This window comes from Parasteatoda tepidariorum, chromosome 2, assembly GCF_982258835.1.
Source record: "Parasteatoda tepidariorum strain Cologne lab strain chromosome 2, Ptep-v5.0, whole genome shotgun sequence".
NCBI lineage: Eukaryota > Metazoa > Arthropoda > Arachnida > Araneae > Theridiidae > Parasteatoda > Parasteatoda tepidariorum.
Window position 1 is genome coordinate 1414916 of NC_141756.1, and position 24308 is coordinate 1439223.

Consider the following 24308-nt stretch of genomic DNA (forward strand, 5'->3'; position numbering starts at 1 on the left):
AATATTGCCCTACATGTAAACGGCATGATGTTCTCTCAAAACTTAAACCCCAACATATCTGAAAGTGACGATAATCAAAATGGTCTCACTGTCAACCAATTAATTTATTCACTTGGGAGGGGGGGGGAGAGTGTAGCGAATGCTTTTGTCACACCTGAGTTTACATTGCGTTTATCTATGACCTAAAGAATGGCCTTACACTGTTGTTGCTTAACGCCTCATTTCTCTGTAAACAGTTTTAAAATCATTTTCTCATTATCAATTGCCAATATTTTTTTTTATAGAATATGTACTTATTATAGTATATTGTACTCAATAGATAGATTAATTATAAATATCTTCTGGATTAATTATGAATTAATTAAGATTTATTATAAATATCTTCTCGTTTTCTCATTTTATTCATATTTTGAATAAAATACAAATTTATGTGAGTCATATGCATCATTAAACCTTTTAAACTGAAGAATAAATTCCGAAAAGAGTTATATAGATTTTTCTTAACTCTGTTTTTAGTAGATTTTATCATATGACAGAATGAAATAAAAAGAGTCATTGAAAATATAACCGAATCACTTTTTACGTATAACAGAACTAAAATTTAATTTTTTTTTAAAAAATGGAGCTGACTAGAAAGCTTTATGTTTTTTCATAAATGTATAATAGGAAAGATTTCAAAATGCATAAATTCATTTCTTTATTCAATAAATTTTATTAAAATGAATCTAAAGTAAAGAAGTATTGACTTGAGAAGATACACCTTGAGAAGTATTTCATTTATTCGTGCTATAAATGCAATCATAGTTTACATATTTCCAAATATGTAAACTGTGTAACATCATGACATACTTCCAAAGATTAAGTATATTACGCATAATTGGATACTTCAAGAAAAAGAGTACGGATGCATGTGACCTATGACGTCAGCACCGACTGATCACTCATAAGCAAAATGGGTTGATAAAATTGAGCCAAGTTTCTCCACATAAGTTAGAATATTAATTAACGTGAAGTTAATTATATGCAACGTGTCGCATCGAATTTGTTGAAATATAATTATTTCTCTTCTACGCGTTTTAGTTAACTTAAATGTGTTATTTGTTTCTGTATTTTATTGTAACAGTGATATATTTTTGTTTTGTGTACCTTCGATACATAATTAGTTTGTTTATGTTCTACACGGCTTCGGCGGGCATGTCTTTGTCTTAAGTAAGAAATACATCGTAAAAGAATTGATAGCCTTGTGAATGAATCTTCGTGTAGGATTATAGAATGTGTCACGTAAAGGAATTGATACGTGAGAGGCTTGGCTTTCTGGAAATATAATGCAAAGAGCAGTTGCTAACGTAAACAAAGGCCACGTTTCAACAACCAATCAGGATCGAGTTCCCATACAGCGTCACTTGCAGATATCCTCTTTAACAAAAACACAACAATGTTGAACGAAGCTAAGAATGAATGAAAAATTAAACTTCTTCTCAACAATAAGCACAAATAAAATTCCTTCCATTTATTCTTGAAGTTCTGGAACAAATTAGATACGAGGAAATTAATTTTTTTTCCCTCGTGAAATGTATTAATTCAGATAAATAAATCTTTGTTGAGCTTCGCCGAACCTTTTTTTTCTTTCTTTTGCAAAATCCATTAAATTTATAAATGATGAAAACGATTTATAAATGATGAAAATAAAAATGACATAAACAAATTAAATTAACGATAGCGAATGACCGATTTTCACATAAAAAATCATTCCAAAAGAAAGTATATCTTGAGACTAGAACTCTATGCAAAACCGACTTATAGGATACTTTTTAGCATTCTTTTAAGCCTGATAAGAATATAAATTTAATTTTTAAATCAATAAAACTAATTTATATTCTTATCGCGTCGGTCAAGGCTGAAGAAACGATCTGATCAAAAACACAGAATTTCGATCAGGTCGTGATTGAACAAAAACACTCGATTTATTTAAAATGAATTTATTAAACGGAAGAAAGTAGGTAGGGTAAATTTCTTTTTCTCTTTTAACTATAATTTTTCGTTGAAATATGAGAGAAATTTTTAAACAAATTGATGCTGTTAACATTGCATAGGGGATTCAAAATGAATACACATGGGATATTAAAAACATTTTAATTAAATTGAGTAATTTTAAACAAATTCTGCAGATGTAACTTAATCAAATTTAACCATAAGTTTATTCACTAGATTTTCGTTAGACTATTTGGAAAAACTGTTGAGTAACTCCCGACAAAAACAATTCTAAAATTATTTTTGAAAAAAAGCGTGATAGCAATAGTGAAAAATGGTGTCGTTAAATTGTAACTATTCAAAACTCTTTCAACCGTTTTCTTTTTAATTTTGGACTTAAGTAAGGACATTTCGGAAATAAAAATTATTTAAAAATTATATTAATTTTGTTTTGTCTCCCTCTTCACCTCCTTTTATTCTGCTACAGCTTCAAATAAATTTTAGAATAAATTTTGGTGGAGAATATTGCTATTTAAATAAAATTGAAAATTAAAAGTTCGATTATTTTGTAGTTAGTGGAAAAGGAGGGCGATTTTAGAATTTGGAGTTCTATCCCCTTCAGCTTCGGGGGTGAGCACCCTTTCTTCGATTCCTTCTTCTATCTTCCTACTTCTTCTACGAATTCTCCTTCAGTTTTTTTTTTTTTTTTTTTTTTTTTAAGTTTTAGTTTTAAAAAAGCTTAATCCCTCGTTTGTTTTAAAATATTAGTAGTTTCACTAACTTGATTTGATTACACTTAATAAACATAAAAAGTACGTACGAAACAATGCCTCACTTGTCTATATGGCAATGACAGACTCGTAAATAGGTCAAAGTCGAAAAGTGTACAAATAAATACAAAACTGTGTTACATAAAATATCAATAACTTCCAAACAATTAATTTAACCCACTTGGGATTTATCTCCATCGTGATACTGTACACTACTGAACATTAAAATTCCATACATCAGGAAGAAATGTAAATAGCATTCTTACACTGCAGAGAGCATGCAATTAAATTTACATGAAAAATTAGGGCAAATAGATAGAGAGAAACGAGTACCCATAGTTGACTTATCTGGCAGAACTAACATCTATTATCAGTCAATCAGAAATCAGTCAAGGGCACACAATTCATTGTATTAGGTGACCAGTCAGTTACTCAGCTATCATTCACTACAAGTTTTCAATAGTTAAAACATCAAGGAGACCACACGGACATATTTTGCATCGGTCAGCTTGCAGTCGTGCATTGTCCTGCTGAAAAATAGCGTCAGAGGGGATTTAGAGCCATATATACGTCTGAAATGTAACGGTTACAATACCTGATTTGTCTAGACTCAAATATTTTTCTCTCCTCAAACAAAAGCCATTTTGAGAAGAAAAAAGTATGCTCTTGCAATTAAAAGAAATGAATTTATTTTTATTTATCACAGATTATCATCCTAACTGTCTGAAGCTTTAGACAGTCATGACGACTAAAAGGTTAATAGATTACAATACAATGTGGTGGATAATTTAATCAAAATTTTAAACAGTTGAAAAAAATAATACACGCTAGACATTTTTTCGCGATGTTCTTTTTTTTTTTCGAAAACAGTACCTACGCGGAGAAAAAAATTCTGGTAAAATTTCTGCACTTCATAATATTGACGTTTTTAGTAATAATGATTAAAAAAAACATAGTTCTGCTTAATTAAACCAAAATACATTTAAACCAGTCATTTGGTTTCTTTTTTTCTTCCGTTCGGTTTACGCGAATGGTAACGGTTTACCCGAATTTCTGGTTTTCACAGTTCGTATACCACACATTTAGTAAAAAATACAAAAATTGAAAAGTAAATTAGCCAAATAAATGATTTTTATGACATGTTCTGAGGAATGTATCATGATACAATTACAAAATTTTACGACATTTGCCGAATTTTATTACTTATTATAAAATCTTATTTTATTTTTAATTTTACTTAAATCATTGTCAAAATTACCGAGATTTCTGGTGTTCCCATAGAGTCAGAAACACGATACATTTTACCATATTCTTGTAGTTATGGCCATACTTTTGCTCTCAGTGAAAAATTCTATCAAATTCAGCCATTTATTTTCTAAGCGTTTTACTTGTGTTATTTGGTGATTTGATATTACTTATCTCTAAAAGAGTTTTTTTTTTTTTTTGTTTTTTTTTAATCTAGATTAATGTGGGGTTATAATTTACCACCTCAACACTAAAATAATACTTTTCTAATTTCATGAGTAGCTATGCTCTTATTTTAAAACTGTAATTTAATAAGCTTGTTATGCGATAAGAAAATCGAATTTAAATAGTACCGTTTATTCATCAGTTTATAGAAGACAGTCGGTAAATAAAAAATTTGAAGTGATTTATGAGGGTCATTCTCACTGAAAATAGACTAAAATTTTTTCTTAAATTAAAGTAATTAAAAAAGTGATAAAAATTACATAAATGCATTTATTTATTTTTGTTATGTGTCCTTATAATAATGGTCAAATTTTCTATTTTATTTTTTACAAGATTTAAAATATTTTAAATTCTGTCTTGTTCACGGAGAAAATGTAATAGGCAACGGATATGCTTTGGAATCTTAAATTTTTATTATGGCATTTAGTAAGCATTTTTCTTGAAGTAATTTTTTTTATCTGATTGAATAACCAAAACTTTTTAACAATTTTACCAATAACTTGTAATATTGTCTTTTTCACTTTGTGATATTTTTTACTTTTAAAGTTAGATTGAATTTGTCTGCCAATAACTTCAACAAATAACAATTTTCTAAACACATTAGATTTGCTTCTTCTATCTTTACTATTCATTTCTCTGCTGATTTTCCTTCTTGGTGATTCATTTTTCTTCTCTTCACTTTTCTGAAATCTGCTTAATTTCTTTTTTATATCTTTCAAGTCTAGTATTCAGTTTTCCTCTTCTAATTCTTCTATCTTCTTTTTCAATTTATAACGGTTTTTTCTTACTGTTCTTTTTCCTCTTAAAATTCCAGAATTATTTTCTTTGACAATGTTACTATTATTCAATAGAGAAGATGAGCTCGAATATGATGAATGAGCTCGAATTATAATGAAAATATAGTGTTGGGCCACGAACCCACTACCTCTGTAAACGATTTTTGACGATGAACAACTGATTTTTGACGATGTAAACGATGAGCAACTTTTGCGTTCTCTTATCATAGATGATAGTGTAAGGATTGCTGCTCGCCAGGTTGCTATAACGTAACCTTTATTCAGAAAGTATGCGGAGCGTTATCCCAACACCTCCTAGAATAAGGAGAAATCTAGGAGGTGTTGGTTATCCTCGGCTGAATGAGTTATAACACTTTATATCTATGTATATATGTCCGAAACCTATCGACTTAAAAGAACAGCATTGCTCACTGCTATAAAATCTGTCTTTCCAAAGGTAGCTAAAATAAGACATACGACCACACATAATTCGTTAGAAGTCTTACATTTTTTAAGCTTAAACTCTTATAAGGAACCAAGTTATAGCCCATATTTATAAGACACACAAAAGTAATCTCAAACCTTAAACAGCATTTTCTCAATTTTATATTTCTTAAAAAATAAAAATATTTAAAATGACAGCTATTTTTCATTCACATAATAGAATTTGAATACTAAAATGAAATATATTTACTATAAAAATAATTTTCTTCGAAAGAGGACTTTTTTTTTCTGAAAATATACTTAGAATAGAAATTGAGAAAACATCAAAAATGAGACTTACTATAGTTTTGCGTGATGACCTTAATAAAAACGCTTTAAAGGAAAAGAGGAAAGAAAATCCGAATTAAAATTTCTTCGTAAAGAATAGTAACTTCTCTTAGATTCGAAGCACTTTTAATATCTTTTTCGCTGTTTATCCTTTGTATTTAGATTTTGAAAAAAAAATTTATAAAAAAATGATTTTAGTGCTCCTGACTTGGCTCACTAAGAAATACCCACGTCTCTAACATCAAACATTGGTTTTAAAAATAACAATAATGTTTATAACTTTATATTGCACAACAATAAAAAGATTTGACAGACAGCGAAATAAATCTCCAAAAGTTTTGCTAATAATTGTAATTACTATAAATAATAAGCATCTTTAAACATTTCTCCAATTCTTTATCTCTTTTTCTATAAAATTTGTCTTTCATTCATGCATGCATCCAAGAAGATCTAACACCAAATATAGGTACCTCATATATTATATTATGGAAGAAAGACAATTATTTCATTTCTAAGTTCTTCAATAAAATGCTTAATTGTTTGCTCGAAAAACTTATTCAGAAGTAAAGGAATTTGTTTTTTTACAATGAACGATTACTTCTTTTTTCTCCCTGTAATGACACCTCTCGCTGTGTCTCTTACATTTATTGAACAATTGTTTCTTTATTTGTGCAAATTTAATTAAATTAGCTTTTATGTTTAACACAATGGACCATACTATCACAGATGACCGAAATATTTCTTGTTTGTTTGACCACTTACTTTTAAATAAATAGACATAGGAGGAAAAAGAATTATTTGAAATCAATTTGAAGAAAATGTCCACCAATCAATTCATAAAATTATAAAAATATTTTCTTTTCTTTTTCTGAGTAGATCACTATCTAATTTATTTTCTTCAGATTTGCATTTTAACTTTCTAAGCTGAACTTTTAGATGCATTAAATATAGACAACTTTTAATTCTCATTCGTTAAAACTAATGCAAACTATTTTTTCTCTATAAGTTAAAAAAAACGATCAGAAAAAGGGTAAACATTTAAATTATTTATTTATTTACTTATTATTTAAGATCTAATACTATAATACTAAAAGAACATTTTTTTTAAAAAAATTAATAAATAGCATTGCTGTTAGCATTTTAAAATGACTTTGCACTAGCATTGACTGTTTTGTATACATAAAAAATTTAATTGAATATCAAAATGTCATTTTCCTGGCATGTCCCAAACAATATTTCCAATAATAACTAGCTTCAAAACTTCCCATACATTTTTCAAAATCTAATTTTTTTTATCTTATCCTATGTAAGCATTTCTAGAATATACGTAGAGGGTATTGTTTACTAAAACTTCGTTTAAAAAAATTTTTTCAGTCAATAATTTGTTTGTCCCATGAAAATCTGTCATTTTCCTGGCTACTTTTATTTAGTGATTTATAACCAAAATAGATAGCGCCAGGAATCAATATCTTATGTTAATAGATGGATTAGATACCCTCCTATCTGAACATGTCTTGTTGCATGAATAAAGAACCAATTTTCTGGCTCAAAATCTATTTCAAAAAATTTTTCAAGGTGAGTAGGTTTTTATGCTGTCATTTTCCTGGCTTCTTGAAATCATTAATAACAAAAACTACATTGATTCATCTGAGTTATTTTAAGAAATACTGCTGTTTTCTGCAGAATATAAACGTCTTCGGCCAAAATATTAAATTAAGGTAAAGTTATATGCTATAAAATGGCGAATTTGTCATTATCCTGGGTGTCATTTTCCTGGCTTATGAATGCCAGGACATTGAAGTGTTACCAGAAATTCATTTTATCTGCTAATACTGTAAAAGGGGAAAGCAAATATTAACCTAATACCAAGTTTATGTATGATTGTAATATGCTTGGATGTAATCAAAGTTATTTATTTATTTAATGATTGATTATAAGTTCAAAATGAAGAATAAAACAAAGAAAAATTATAGACATATGAAAAAAAGGGGGTGGGAAATAATAAGTTCAAAAATAACAAACAACAGTTTATTAAAAAAAAAAAAAATAATGAAATGTTAATTAAAAAGCCGCAGAAAAAGCCGGAAAAAAAAGATATAATCTTTTCTTCAGCCCACACGATTATATCCGCAAAACACAGTGCTTTCTGATATTGTATCAATAAAGCCAAAGCAAAATATATTAATACAATAGTGTGAGGAGCACTCAAGAAATTTTTTTATAAAAATAACAACAAATAAAATAGATCACAAAAATAAGTAAAAATAACATGTAAAAACAGATAATAAAATAAAAAGAAAAAACATTAAAAAGGGGGGACTATAAAGCGAGTAGCAAAATCAGAACAACTTACATTGACGGATATTTTTCAAGAATGATTTAAAAATGTTTTCGCAGAAAGATTGCCAGATTACGAAATATGAAAACAAAAGATGAAAACAAAAGCGCAAATTGAGTGTAACAAGAGGGTTTTAAAGTGTCGTTCTTACTGCACTGCTGAAGTGATTTGTTATTCTGAGTTTTGATTTGTTAGTTACCAAGGATGGGCCCGAAATAGATGTGCGCAAGGTAATATTATACGGGATAATTTTAAAAATTGATCATAAATAGTTTTAGAAGATAGATGTTTATTTAAGAAAAAATATAAAATAGAAAAGAGAAACATAAATTGCCGGTTTTGCAAATAATTTTAGCCGCGGATTTGCACGATATGGATTAGCACATAGAAAAATTATTAAATTATCAAAGAAAAAAATTTTAGTAGATAATTTTAGCCACGGATTTGTCCGAAATGGATTTGCACATGGAAAATTGTATAAATTAATAAAGAAATTTTCAGCAAACAATTTTATCCACGGATTTGCCCGAAATGGATTTGCACATGGAAAAACTGTATAGATTAACAAAGGAAATTATTTAGTAAAGGAATTTTTAGTAAATAATTCTAACCACGGATTTGCCCGAAATGGATTTGCACATGGAAAAATTATATAAATTAACAAAGAAATTATTAAGTAAATAATTTTGGCAATGGATTTACCTGAAATGGATTTGCACAAGGGAAAATTATAAAAATTAACAAAAAAAAATGTTTAGTAAATATATCCACCAAAATATACGATTAATTCAATGATTTTATATAAAATTTTATTACATTAGTTGGGTATCCATTGTTTTTTATCAGATTTTGAAAGAGTTTATCGATTTGTTTTTTGGATAAATAAATATTACTACATATTCTTTTAATTCTGTTCATTTCATTAAAAGTGGTATTTAAATAGATGCTCCCAGAAGCATTAGAATTCCAAGTAACTAGTTTATTAATATTAAAATTAAAATCATTTCTTTTATCGTATAAATCAACAAAGCAGATATTTTCAACTTTCATAATACTCAAATCCAAAAAATTGAAATTAATATTATCATCATGATTACGAAGTAAGATTAATTCCCCAGGGTATATATCACTCAATTAAACAGTAAAATCTTGGGAATTAAAGATAATTAAGTTATCAATATATCTAAAAACAAATTTAATACTAAGAGTATAATTTTTTTCATAATAATGCAAAAATAAGTTAGCTAAGAGAGATGAATAATTAGATCCCTGTGGTATTCCATTAATTTGAAGAAAAATATCCCTTCCATTGTAAAGATAATTACTAAAAAGACAAAAATTAATCAGAATTTCCCAATAATCAAAATCGCAACAAAGGAAATTTTTAAAATCATGGTAATAATTCAAAAGGACATCTTTCAGATTAGAAAGGGGAATGCTATTGAAAAGATCCTGTAAATCAAAAGTCGCAATGGAATTAATTTTATTATGTTTAATGAAATCTAAAATCGGTTGATTATTAGTGATAATCCAAGAGAAACCTTCTTTAGTAATATAGTAATAATCTTATTTAAGTAGTTAGAGAAAATTGTGCCAGGTTTAGTTAAATAAGTATTAGACCCACATGTGATAATTCTAAGTTTTACTGGAATTTTATGAAATTTAGGACTGATAATTAAGTAAGGAAATTGTATATTGCTAATTTTAATTTTTAATCTCTTGTAAAAGCTAAATTTTTTTTTCTTTGGTTTTTTTTTGTTTTCTATATATATATATATATATATATATATATATATATATATATATATATATATATATATATATATATATATATATATATATATATATATATATATATATATATATATATATATATATATATATATATATATATATATATATATATATATATATATATATATAGTTATATATATATATATATAATTATATATATATATATAATATACAATAAGTTTCATTTATTGCGCATAAGCTGCAAGTAAATCGAACTCATAAAATAATTTTAATAAAAATTTTTTTATTAATCTGTAATTTTCCTTTGTTTTATCTTCATTTTGAACATATATATATATATATATATATATATATATATGTGTGTGTGTGTGTGTATGTGTGTGTGTGTATGTATAATTAAAATTAAACCTTTCTTAGGTTAGCATTTCATTATTTTAAAGACAGCAACCTCAAATAACAACTTTTATTTATAACGAAAAATTTTGAAACGCTATAGATATAATCTCTGCTTATTTGACAATTTTCCAAGAAAGGGATTACATAGAAGGTGTTCGGTTTCGCAGAAGCTTCGTGTTTTTAATAAATAAATGAATAAAAAAAACCGTGTAGCAGTAAAACCGTTGTGTTAAATTGTTTTGGATTCATTTCGTAAGCTTCCGAAACTAGATCTTTAAACAATAAATATATATATATATATATCAACGGAGAAAACGCAAAAAATCGAATCACCTTGCCAGATATTTCAAGATCGTTCAAAAATCGTCATGGAACATTGGTAAACAAAAAATTGAGATAATAAAAAAGTAGGAAGTAATCGAGGAACCGACAAATTTGAGTCACAAGGTGAAAACGGAGTTTATAAAAAGAAAACCTTTTGTTTTTAAAATTATGATTTCTCAAAGAAAACAGCGATATGAGGACCGGAAGTTTCATTGTCACAGAACAGTCGAGTCTTTAAAACGAACGCCATCTATTGACTGTTGTTGAACATTACTCCAGATGAAAGTGATCATTCGTAACTATGGTAACGAGAGGAGCAGATAGCCCTTGGAGTTGGGTGATCGCGGCAGCATGTTGTTGGGTGACTTTTGTAATTCAGGGGCTTGTAAGGTCGGGTGGAGTAGTCTATGTGGCCCTCATCGATACCTATGGGGTGACCAGAGGTCAAGCGTCATGGCCTTTTACCCTAAGAATGGCCATTTGGAATCTTAGTGGTAAGTTTCTTTTTTCTAATTAAAAAAAATAAAATCGAAAAACACATGATGACAAATTTTCGACTGGTATATTTCTTTTAAATGGTTCACATAATTATATGAATACAAATTATATTTTAGGCTAGCTTCAAAATTATTCTTTTTCTTTCTTTTGTGCCACCTTTTTATTTTCTCTTTAATATAGCTATTTATATTCTAATATATATATTTATATTCTAATGTAGCTATATATATATATATATATATATATATATATATATATATATATATATATATATATATATATATATATATATATATATATATATATATATGTAAATAACTAATTAAAAAATTAAAATGGAAAATAAAAGTAACACTATACTAACTTTTTGTATACTAAGTATGAAAAGATTTTTTTTTCTACATATGATAATGGTTGATGGCATGGAGAACAAAAAAACATTACTTTTAAAACCTTGAATTTATTTACTTTGGAAAAAACAATCTGTAATAAGCTGCTCATCGGCTAAGTAATTGTTGTCAACCCTCTTACTATAATAAATTTGCTGATTGAAAAGATTTACCACTGCAGATAAAACCTAGGAAATTAAGCAAAATATCAATAAAAGACGATAAAAAAAGTATGTGTACTTTTAACCATGAACTTTCATCAAAATTGGTTTCTTATCATTCAATTAGATACAAAATCTGTTGTTAAAAACTTTTAAATCTGTTAAGTTACATAAAGCCATTAAGTTACATAAAACCTTTAAGTTACATGTAGGGTTTAAAGTTTCAATCTTATGAAATTTAAAAAATAAAACTGCTGAAACGTTGTATATTTGGAAGAAAAAAAACTTCATTTCTTTTAAAGTTTCAAACGTGGTAGTTAATCTTACAATAAATATATATTGATAATCTTACAATAAATATATATTGAAAATTTTCCTTTCTTTAAGAATTGTCTTTTTACATTATTTCGTTAATTCATCTATTTATCAAAATCAGTATACGTAGACGATATAGCCTCATACATCCTTTTCGTGCTTTTTGAAATAAATAAATAAAGTAAGCAGTATTAAGAAGTAATTATTTAATCATTTTTTACAAGTGTCATTGTAGAATCTGTTTTTACTATCAAAAACCCATACAGCTGCTATTTCAATAAAATGAAAAAAAATTTAACTGCATTAATTGCTATGAACCATCGATATATTTCTGAACCCAATTTATGGTTAATATCTAAATTAATCAAAACAACACTGACTTCATAGAACGGCTCAGAGTAAATACTGAGTTTCTCGCTCACTCAAATATTTGTTTTCCTAAAAAGAATTTTAAAAATTTTATAGTAGCACTTAATTGTGATTTTAACTTTAAAAAAACGTTTAATCATCGAGATTGTGTTAACTATAGGTAGGTCACACATGAGATCGACCTGTCTAAGGTTCATTTCTTGATTTTGGCGTAACACAAAGCAATACACGCCAAATAATGTGCTGAAAAGTTCCCTTCGTTTGTAAACACAACAGAATTCACGTTTGTTCCTCACAATTACGTGAAGGTGACTGTAATGTGAGTTCATTTCAATTAAGTGAACTAACGCGGCAATTGATGAGTGTCTACTTTTATTTATCATACCTTTCATAACCTGCGTGGATAATATAAATTGGTTATGAAGAGTTAGTTATAGGTCATTACTCTATAGCAAACTCTCTTTTAAAAAAAACATTATTTCTACTAAGTCATTTAAAATAATGCCTTTTTATTTCACTGACGCAGCATTTTTTTCCTAACAATTATATTTTCTCTAGATTTTTTTATTTTATGGATCGCACGATAATTTAAATTCCGTGAAATGAAAAAAAAATTATGGTTTAAATAAAATGAGAGAATTAGTTATTAAAAGAACGCTTCTATTGACAACTTATGATGCTTTAATTATCATTAAACAGGAATGAATTCATCTATTAATTACTTTATTCATTTTTTTTTCATTTCCTTTAATACGTTTTTATCCATTGATTTGTTTTGGGTGCTTATAGAAATAATGTTACTCATTAAAAAAGAAGTTCTACCTACCCATATACATTAAGAAGATGTGCACGCGGTAGCTTTTATCGCAATCTGCAAATTGTCAGCTTTTCTTTAGAAGTCACACAGTTCAAAATAATATTTTTTATGGAGCATCATTAAATGTAATGCGAAACATTATCTTTTATGAATGAAAAGTAAATTCAGTACTTGACTATTCATTAAACTAAATAGAATATCCGTCATTCATTTAGGTTTAAAATATCTTCACAAAACTGCTAATGATGACACACATGAGAACCTCGTTTGTGAAGATTAGTTCAGAGATGGCAAACGATGGGTATGACAGTTGCAAGTTAAATGGCTTGAGATGAAAAGTAATACTTTAATATTTCTTTTCGCATCAAAAGGCACTTAGAATGGAGGAAAACCATCTTTCGTAAATAAAAAAAATTAGGGGAGAGTCGGGTAGCCCCGCTCAGCGGGTACCCACGCCCACTGTTAATTTCATGTGTATAGAATATTGTTTCAAGTCAATGGGCCATCGGACATTAATTGTTATATTAAAAAAAGATTATTTTCAAAGTTTCAAGTATTTATGCAACTGGTAACATGGTAAACAATAGTTTTGAAAATATGTTGAATACAGTAGTCATGAAATTAAGAAAAATTGGTTGAATGTTTCGATTAAACTTCCTTTTAATACTGAAAAAATAATTTTTTCTATACATGCAGCATTAAAGTATGTAGTCTTAAGTTTAATTTGCACAAAGAAAGATGTTTGTATGTAAAAAATTGTTCGAGTAATTACAAATTTACAAAAAAAATTGGATTTCGGGTAGCCCCGCTCACATGAATGTCGGGTATCACCGCCCAATTTTATTTCGTCGATAAATGTACGGTTGCAAAGTTTATTATTTTATTGCTTCAAATTTGAATGTTATATGCATTTTTAACAACAAATATATGTTTTAATATTATATGAAACATAAATTTATATATTTAAAAATGAAAAATTTAATATTTTTAAAATGTAATTGATATATACAAATTAAATTTAATATCAAGAAATCATAAATATTATGATAAGCTATTTGCTTACTTATTTATTTTCCCTTGTTTGTGAACTAATCAATCTACAGAAGCATTTGAATGCAATCAAAATACAAAGTGAATTTGTAATTTTATAAGAAGTATTTCATATTAAGTTTATAAGAAGAGATCAACCAAATAAGTTTATATTGAAAAACAACTGTTATTAATTATTGCTACTTAAATTATTTTCGTTAAATATTTAATATAAATATATATTAATATTATAATTTATTAATATACATTAATAATGATAAAAAGTATGACATTTGTTGTTATTAAATGATAGAATTCACTAAAAGTATATAAATATGTGATATATGAAATAATTTTGTGATAAAAATGATAAATGAGGTTTATCTATTGTCAATACATTGGTCATTCTCATTTACACGTGAAAAAATAGCAGAAGAACACAATTTTTGTAACTGGGCGGGGCTACCCGACACATTTTGAAAAGAGCTGAAAAACATGTTTTTTTAAATTTCTATTTTTTTAAGTTTAACTATTCTTTTTTTGGTTTATTCTTTTTGCATTATTTAATTAGATGATAAAACAATAGCTACATACAATTTTGATTATTGCTCAGTATTATACAGAAATATAAGCAATACTCCTTAAGTGAGCGGGGCTACCCGATTCTCCCCTATATATGTATTACAAAAATTTCGAATTCTCTTTGGATAATTTTAAAACTTGAGTGGTTAAAAATTTATATTTTGGAAATGCAATTTTAAGATCTTAGTGAAGCATTACATTCAAAAATCTCTTTTGGAACACTTGAATGTGACATCAAATGAACTTTAAAAAGGAAACTTTCTTAAGGTTAAAACATTTTGAATTGCGGGGATACAACTCATTTTTCAAACCATAAAAGAAACATTAACTTAAGAGTATCTTCTTCAAATCTTTATATTAATATTCATTTTCTATTGGATGCAAGTAAAACTGCTTGTACAAAACAAAATTGGCTGTTTGAAATAAAGAACACTCAATGGTCAGAGTGAAAACAATAATAACCTAAATAAGGAGGACTTTATTATAAACTATAGGCTTACAATAATGGCTTCCCATTGACTTGTGGTAAAGTTTCCGGAACATGTGACCAGGGCCGGATTAAGCGTAAGCGGGGCCCTAGATTAATCTAAGGGCCTCAAATTTTTGGGGCCCTTAGATTAAATTTTTTTTCCTGTATATTTTTTATTCATACAAAAAATATGTATATATCTTTTCATTTAAGAAAGAATATTTAAAATAAATAATAATAATTTAAATTTTACTTTATTTTATTAAATTAGAACTAAAAAATAATCATAACATTTTGAAAAAATTTGAAAAATCATTGTTTTTTAAATTTTTTAAAATTTATTTTCAAAAAATCCATTATAAGGGGGCCCCTAATGATTGGGGGCCCCAGTCCATGGCCTAATGGGTAATCCAGCCCTGCATGTGACCATCTCAAATAAATTGATATCTTTCGTCAACATTTACGCAATCATGCACACTTCCCCCCACCCTAAATATATTTTGGTCACTGATGATCACGTTATAGGACTCAATCTTAATGGCTCTAAGGGATGCTAATTAATAAGCGCATATGATATTTTAAGTTTCGAAATACACAAAGACGTACATTTTTCAGAATTTTCTAGACGAATTTGGATTTCTGACCCCTATGAAATATAGGGGGTGGCCGCAATCTGGAAAATAGGGTCCTCATAGTTTGATCAGGAGAGCACTCCAAAGTTTGGATCTCATAATGTTAATTTTACTTTTTGCGAATTTCATTATATCTCAAGAACTTTTAAAGCGAATTTAAAAAAAATTCACATCCAATTATAAAATTCACTTATCCAAGGACAATTCCACGCAAAAAATTATTTTTAGGAAACATTTATTATTTTTAATTTTATTATTTAATAATGGTCCAAAAATTTTTGACTTGTAAGATAAACAATTTTATGTATCATTTTAAAGAATATAATTTTACTTGGAAAAATACAAAATTTGAGGAAAATCGGTTCGACCGATTTTGTTCATATTTTATATTTAGCCTTGCAAAATTATGTTCTTTGAAATGATACGAAAAATTTTGTATCCCTTAATGTAAATTTTACTTTTTGCGTTTTTCGCTATATCTCGAGAACTTTTTAAGCGAATTGAAAAAAATTTCGACACAATTATAAAATTCATGTATCCAAAGATAATTCTATTCAAAAATTTACTTTTAGTAAATATTTATTATTTTTTGTAATTACATTTATGAATGGTCGAATATTTTTGAGCTGAATGGCATATCATATGTTTTGTATCATTTTAAAAAATGTAATTTTACACTGCAAAATACAAAATTTGAGCGAAATCGGTCGAATAGTTCCTGAGAAATTGATTTTCATAAAAGTTTACATAAAATTCGATTTCTCAGGAACCAGACGACCGATTTGGATCAAATTTTGTATTTCGCTATATAAAATTACATTCTCTAAAATGATGCAAAAAATTGTATACCATACAATTCTAAATTTTTTCGGTCATTCTTAATTTTAAAAAATAAATAATAATAAATATTTACTAAAAGTTATTTTTGCTTGGAATTATCTTTGGATAAACAAATTTATAAGTGTGAGTGAAATTTTTTTTAATTAGGTTTAAAAGCTCGTGAGATATTGCGACATACGCAAAAAGTAAAATTAACATTAAAGGGTCCAAAGTTTGGAGCTCTCTACTGACCAAACTATAGAGACCCAGATTGCCGCCACCCCCTACATTTCATAGGGGTCAGAAATCCAAATCCGTCGAAAGAAAAGTACGTTTTTGTGTCTGATTTCATAACTATCGTCTGCACTTATATATGAGTATATTTTAGGTCACTCCCTAGAGCCAATAAGATTGAGCCTAGAATGCGAAAATCAGATCTAAATTTATTTTCGGTGGTCTTTTTTTTTTATTTTGCTGTGCATTTTGTTGAGTTAACTTCTTCTCTGGTTCTTTCGCTACTTCTAAGTGAACCAACTTTAACGTAATTTCTCTAAATTGCATTTTAGTTTTAAGCAATTTTTTTACCCATACTTTATTGAAATGATTTAAAATAACTTTGTTAAAAAAATTCAAGATAAGATAATTCTAAATCACCTCATTTCATGCTATCGTGTGAAAGATGAAGCAAAATAGGCTTTCCAAACATATTGATAAACCTAAAAATAAAGTAATAACAAAATTATAAATGAGATATTTTCTTATATCTGCTTATAAATAAAGGATTTTAATTTGAACGAAGAATTTTGCGTACTCGAATCTCTTTTATGACAGCATGCAAAGAAAAATCAAATGAATTCATGAAAGTAAATGACTTTAACATCACGTGAATCAAAGTGTATGGCTGAGTTAAATTCCATAACAAAATAATATTTTTTTGAATATGAAAAGAAAAGTTACAGATGTTTTACTTAAGAAGTTAAATACCCCATTAAAATAAAAATTTTAAAAAAGAAACCTTGAGGTTTTTTCATTCAGTTTCTTAAACGCACCAAATTGTTTTTTTTTTTTATTATTATTTATCTTAGTTCAAACTGTTGAATCGGGTTTTTATGAATCAAATATTTACACATTTAGAACGTACCAAAATTGATACTCTGCCAAAAGGCATCGTCTGCCAAGTTAACTTCTAATGATAGAAGAAAGCTCATTTTATCCTCGATTACAAAACAAAAGCTTTTGAGAATAATAAGACAATAAGTTGCCGTGTAAAGTTTATTGCGAGATCAAAACATCGAACAATATAACTACTTTCATCATGTATTCAATACGAGTCTTATTTATTTATTTACTTATTTATTCATTTATTTGCTTATTTATTCATTTATTTATTTATTTGAAAGTAGTAACATACAGCATTGATTAAATGAGACAAGTGGATATCAAGTTTCATGGCGAGTATTAAAACACGTTATACAATTAGCTTCTTAATTTAAAAATCTATAATTTTCATCTAAATGAATATTAAATATTCATACTTTAATCAAGTCTCTTAAAGACGTTTGCATTTATATATCAAAAATGACTTTTTAAAAGGACGATGCAAAAGGGAGTTTTTAAATGAAATGTTTTTATTTGCTTCTTAAAGCATTAAAATGTTTTGAAAATCTCTGCAAAGACATTTCAGATGCTTATGTAAAATACTGTTTAACTAAAATTAAGAAAGAATAATAGTTTATTAATAAAATGTTTAATTAAATTAATGTTTAATAAAATGTTGAAAAAATATATAATTTTTAATTTTACAGGTTATTTTTCCTTTTTTTAATCTTAATCTTTGTATCTGAGCCAATGAATAGATTCTTGTACATTAGGGGGTCTAAATAATTCTTCCTAACAAAATTTTCTGTTTTCTTTTTTTATTGCTATAACCTATTTTATTCTGAGCAATTTGACACAAAGTATAAGATAATACTCAAAAAACCTTAAAGCGAAAATGCTGAATCGTACACACGGAAAACAAAAAATAACGTACACATTTTTTTAATTGGAATCGTCTGCACTTATTTTGTTTAAAATTATTTATTCAACATTTTGTCTTTAACCCTATTTTTCTCAGTTTCCATTTTTTTCACTTCGCGTTCAGCACTTCTAATAAACCTAGTAAATTAAAACTTGTTAAATCGTTTGAGTATAACATGTTGTTTAAATTCATACTAAAACTTGGATATTAAAAAATATTTTATGTTTCTTTTCTTTGTTCAAAGTAAATTTTAAACAAATTTTAAAGATTTCAAAAATTAAGGCTTTTTATAATTTAAAAAAAAATATTTGTTATTTTCAATTTCTTTGATCTAGTATGGCTTTAAAACGATCCTATTTGACTGCCTACTGTAAGTTGTTCACGTGGTTTTAATGACTTTTATCGAGAGCGCAATACGTCAAAGTTTAAATTTTATCTCCATTCAATTATAACAGTACTTTCCGACATTTCACAAAAGTGTTTATATTCAAATAATGTTAAACTTTAGATAAATTATGAAGAGAAAAAAAATATTGCTTGTTGATCAAAGAGACCATCTCATCTCAAAATTATTTCAAATGAGGTAAAATAAAAATTTCTGTTGCCATTAAAACTAGAAGCGATGTATTGATCAAACTACTACAAAAACTCGATGTATACATACTTATTTAAACATTGAAGTAAATACAATAAATTAGTTACAACAAAATATTGAAACTTCCGCTAAATAAATACTTTAAACAAATACTGTTTCATTTTGAAGTATTTATGTATTCTATTTATTTCATATATAATGTAGTTGAATTTACCCTTTCGATTTAGCCATAAAATGATTATGAATTAGAGATTTTTCTTTATAATTGTTATTTAATCAATTATTATGTTATTCGATTCATTATTACGTTATTACGAAATCAAACATTTAAACGGTAAAGTGAAATATGTGCAACGTCGCTGATATGAAATTTAATTACCAAGACAAGCAATTATTATTTCTCGAAGAGAAAAAATTATTCCTCTCGGTAACCTATATTTGAACCACTTCTTTCACTAGACTTCACACTTTTTCTTTCCTACGATAAAGAGGATATTTTTCTGTTGCCCTCAAAACCCCCTTCTCTTAATGAAATTGAAAACAAAACTTGCTTTCGGCTCTCAAGTTCATTTATGCGTTCCACTCTTCTTATTACTTGTTCTTCGTCGTCTGAAGCCGATTCATTCTCTCACTTCTAAAACTCTCGCTATTCGAGTAATTATTGACAGTTTTTTTTATTTTATCTGAAGGTCTACTTTATTTTAACCTTTTCATTCCCGACGTTATCATCCCGAAGAGTTCAAGAAAATAAAGAGAGATAAAAGGAGATGAATTAAATTACTCTTGATTTCAAAAGCTGGTAGCATTATTAGAAAAATGCGTTCTCAAAATGGGTCCAACAAAATAGCAAGAAACAACAGATGTCACATTATACTAATATTACTCTTTTCGAAGCATTACACCTGTTGAAGTATTTCCTTTCAATGCAAATTAATATTTACTCGTATTAAAAAATTATTATTAAAAAAAATACCTTAAAAGTGACACCATAACTAGCCTAGGAAAAAATTTTTGCAAAAGTTGCCATACACCTCAAGAGAATTGCGGTATCAAAAAAAAAATTTATACCATCTAACGCAAGTAAGTTTTTGTCTATGAAGAAATTCGTAAGTGGCCCGGCGCAGATAGATTTCTGAATCCACACAAATATCCGTGAATATATAGTGTAAGACTTCCTTAAAGTCTTTATTTCATGACACATTATTAATATTTTCGCTTGTTGAAAATAATGTCTTGTATTCTTTTTAAGATTTTTTCAAAAACCCGTCATCTCCAAGTTCTAATTCATTCTTAAATGAAGTGATGCTATCGCACAGTTGCAATAGAATATTGTTTAACCAACCCTATTTTAATATCAAAAAACTGAGAAGAAGCACTTGTAAAGCTCTAGCTAAAGTAGTTTATACTTGTTTCTTTTGTAAAATTTGTTTTGTTGTGGATGACGAACTCGTTGATTCAACTGTTGTGTTCTACGAAGAAAAATTTTAACACAACACTAAAATGTTCGATGTTCTTTTTCTTTTTTTTTCTGTTTTAAAATTTAAGCAAACTAATATTTATTTATTTATTTAAATTGTTAACGAATTATTTTGATACTCCTCATGAACGTAATGCTGCAATAGCTTTGGAATCTTAAAACAAAGTGTTTAAAAGTTATTTTACACTCAAATTAGAAATTCGCAGCAAATAACTATTTTCCTTTTTGTAAAGTATCTTAGTGTAGTGTATGAAGGGGAGTAGGCAGGGCATCTATCAATAATTCTAAAATTGACTTTTCTTAAGAAACTACTTATGATATCACCTTGAAATGTTTTGAGCTGATAGCTGAGATTATAGCAGTTGCATGCAATGATAATGTTTTAGCGTTAACAGGAGTACTTTTCGAGTTATGAATGATTTTTGATGAAACTTTTTAAAACATTATTAGTTCTCAGTTCATAATTTTTTTTTTTAAATTTTCTGCCACAGATGTGTATTAAAAGTTATCACAGTATAAACATGCTTTTATTTATTTATTTATTTATTTATTTATTTATTTATTTATTTATTTATTTATTTATTTATTTACTTATTTATTACAAATACCCATAAGATTGGCTATGACGCTTTAGTTTTCTGGCCTTCCAATATCTCTGAGCATTACAATTTAAAAACACAAGTGCAGAACATGAATCAAAATGAATAGCATCGAAAATTTGATGTTGTCCACACAAAGGACAAAAGGGAGAATCACAAAGCCCAAACTGATACAAATACCCGGCCAAACAGTCATGGCCTGTAAGGCGGATAAGTGCCACAGCTGCTCTTCCAGGAAAATCTGGAACCAACTCTGCATCCTCAAGCAGTGGGGTCCATGGCTTACCGGCAGAGAGTCACATAATGCTTTCTGCCTTATCCTGGTGTTATATCTTCTTTTTATCAGGAGTTTGACTGAATGAAAAGAGAGGCTTTTCAAAGGTCTCTAGAGGACCCCTGCCCTCTTTTTGGCTAAAAAGTCGACAGCCTCGTTTCCAGGAATCCCCCAGTGGGCTGGGATCCACTGGAAGGAAACAGAGATCGACACTACCAGCTCTTTACATTCCAGAATACGGGTATTATCTGTATACTGTCTATTTGCAAGAGATTGCAGAGCAGACGTGGAGTCTGTTGAAATAACCGCTCTACAAAATGATGAACGGCAGACTGCCAGTTGCTTTAAAGCAATATAAATAACCTCGATTTCACCATCGTAATGGGTGGAATGGGCACCAATTGGTGAATAGCACGAAAAAAGATCACAATACAAGCCGGCTCTCGCTCCGTCTTCATAGTTAAATATTGATCCATCTGTATAGACATGTAACCATGTATCTCTAGGGTATTTGTTTTCCTTCAGTAGTAGATAGAGCAATGGCACGAAGCTGTTGATCGCTCATATAAACCTGCCTGTCCAGCCTCAGACAGATCCCTCCCTAACTCAAAGGGCCAACAGGCTTACAGAGAAGTTTAGGGCTGAGGTGAACATTTATGTCATTAGCTGCCGAATAGGCATATTGTGTGAACCCTTTTCGTGCTTTAAGATTTCTCTCTGCATTGGTGTCGTAATCCCTCCAAAAAATATTGTTGGGCAGGCGAATCAGCTTTTCATAAAGAAGGACTACGTCTCTTTCAATTATGCTTCGTACTGGAGGGTTTTCAGTCAAACACTGCATTGCCAGAATATGAGTAGATCTTACAGCTCCCGTAATGATACGGAGAGCTTGGTTTTAAACTATTTCGAGTTTCTGAATAGTGTTAACAGCAGCAGCAGAGACAAGTACTTCATTACAATAACTGAAGACTGACTGAATGAAAAGCTTGAAGGTTGTATTCAAAGCGTCCCGGCTGCATCCCCATTTGCAACCAGCCAACCTTTTTAAAACAGGAAGTCTCTTAATTATTTTCGGAGGTAGGTGGGAGCATCGGGTGGGTGGTATAGAAGATTTAAAGAGGTTGAGTTAAGAAGATATTCTATCACTGCACAATTGAAGTCACCATAACTCCATCTAGCGCTATGTTCATTGAAATCAACCATTAGCACTGTTTCTGTGGAAAAAGAGAGAGCTTCAAAATTTAATTTTGTGCTACCAGGTGGGCTGCAGCACATAAGTATTGTAAAATGAACGTCATTTTTCCAAATCTCAGTGCAAACCAACTCAGTGCCACTGGCAGAATGTGAGTCACTGATGATTGTAAAGGAAGAAGTAAGTGATTTCTTTATCCCAGCAAGAAAGCCACTTGCAATTTGTCTTGATTTATGTAATAAGTGTAAGGAGTAACCAGGGAAATTGTGGAAGCTTCCATAATAGAGAAAACATCACCATTCTCCTTATCTAGAACAATTAGGAGTTAAGTTCTTTTTTCATGGAAGAAGCCGCCAGTATTCCACTGAAGCAGTCTCAAAGCTTTACACATCTTGCAAAATTTCCCATTAAAATGTCCAGAGACAGAAGGAAGGAGGCAAAGCCGTAGCAGATTTAGTGTTAAACTGGGTGCACCACGTAGAGGCCTGCTACGTTACACCCTACATGCATATATAAATATTCTGCGAAAACTGAAGCAATCTCTTGTTTAGGTGCATAGAAAACGGTCAGTTTTAGCTATGCTTCCGATCCTAAAGGAATCTTGATCGTTCTTACATCGTTATCTAAGTCATTAGAAAAAGAACCCAATGAAAATTACTTTTGTGAGTCTTTTAAAGAAACTATGTTTAATTAAAAATTTAAAATAACCATTGCTCATATTTTTATACTTTAGGGACGTCACATTTCAGTCCATTTCACTGAAAATAATGTTTGTAGACAGGTCATCGCCATCAGATTGTGCGAAAATGTCCATAATTGAAGTGAAATTTTCAACAAATAACTATATGCTTATACATATTTAAGCAGTTTCAATGGACTCTCTATATAAATAAGACTTAATATTACTTTTAAACAAACTAAAAATTAAGTCTTTCTTCCAACTTCCATACAATTCTTTCTCCAATTTAAATTGCACTAAATTGTAGCATGCTGCCATTAAGACAAATTTTTTTGAGAAATATTGCAGAAGCAATTAGATTTCAAAATCAGCTATTCGTAACTTGTCATATCTACTTATCACTAGATTGCTCAAGGAAGTCATTTTGACTGCTTTTTAATTTCAATTAGAGAAACAATTATGTATATAATGACCCGATTTCTTAGAATTTTGTGACTTCTTGTACAACATAAAATTTTTTGTATTGTTAATATTTACTAATAACTTGTTCTATAACTGTAAATAATATAAAAAAATATTAAAAATTAATTTTAAACAAATTTCTTTTCGCATTAATTATTCTTTTACAATCCAGTCATTTTGACTGCTTTTGAGCAATATAGGTAAGTTTCAGTCTTTCTAGTGTTAAGAAGTATGCAGAAAGGTTTTTTTTATAGCAAATTTGAGAGTGGTTCAACACCTTCCAAAATTTCACTTTTTTATATTTTCATACACTAAACATTCAATATATATTTTTAAAAAAATCACAATATATAGTCATT

At 28.3% G+C, this 24308-nt stretch overlaps 1 protein-coding gene across 1 annotated transcript in view; it reads left to right on the top strand.

Moving 5' to 3' along the window:
• Nucleotides 1-10762: 10762 nt before the first annotated feature.
• Nucleotides 10763-24308, top strand: part of LOC107454315 (monocarboxylate transporter 12) — a 44052-nt gene continuing 30506 nt past the window's right edge. Inside the window, exon 1 of the mRNA XM_087156760.1 lies at nt 10763-11065. Within this exon, the coding sequence (XP_087012886.1) occupies nt 10873-11065 (193 nt within the window). The 5' untranslated portion in view covers nt 10763-10872. The remainder of the gene's footprint in view (nt 11066-24308) is intronic.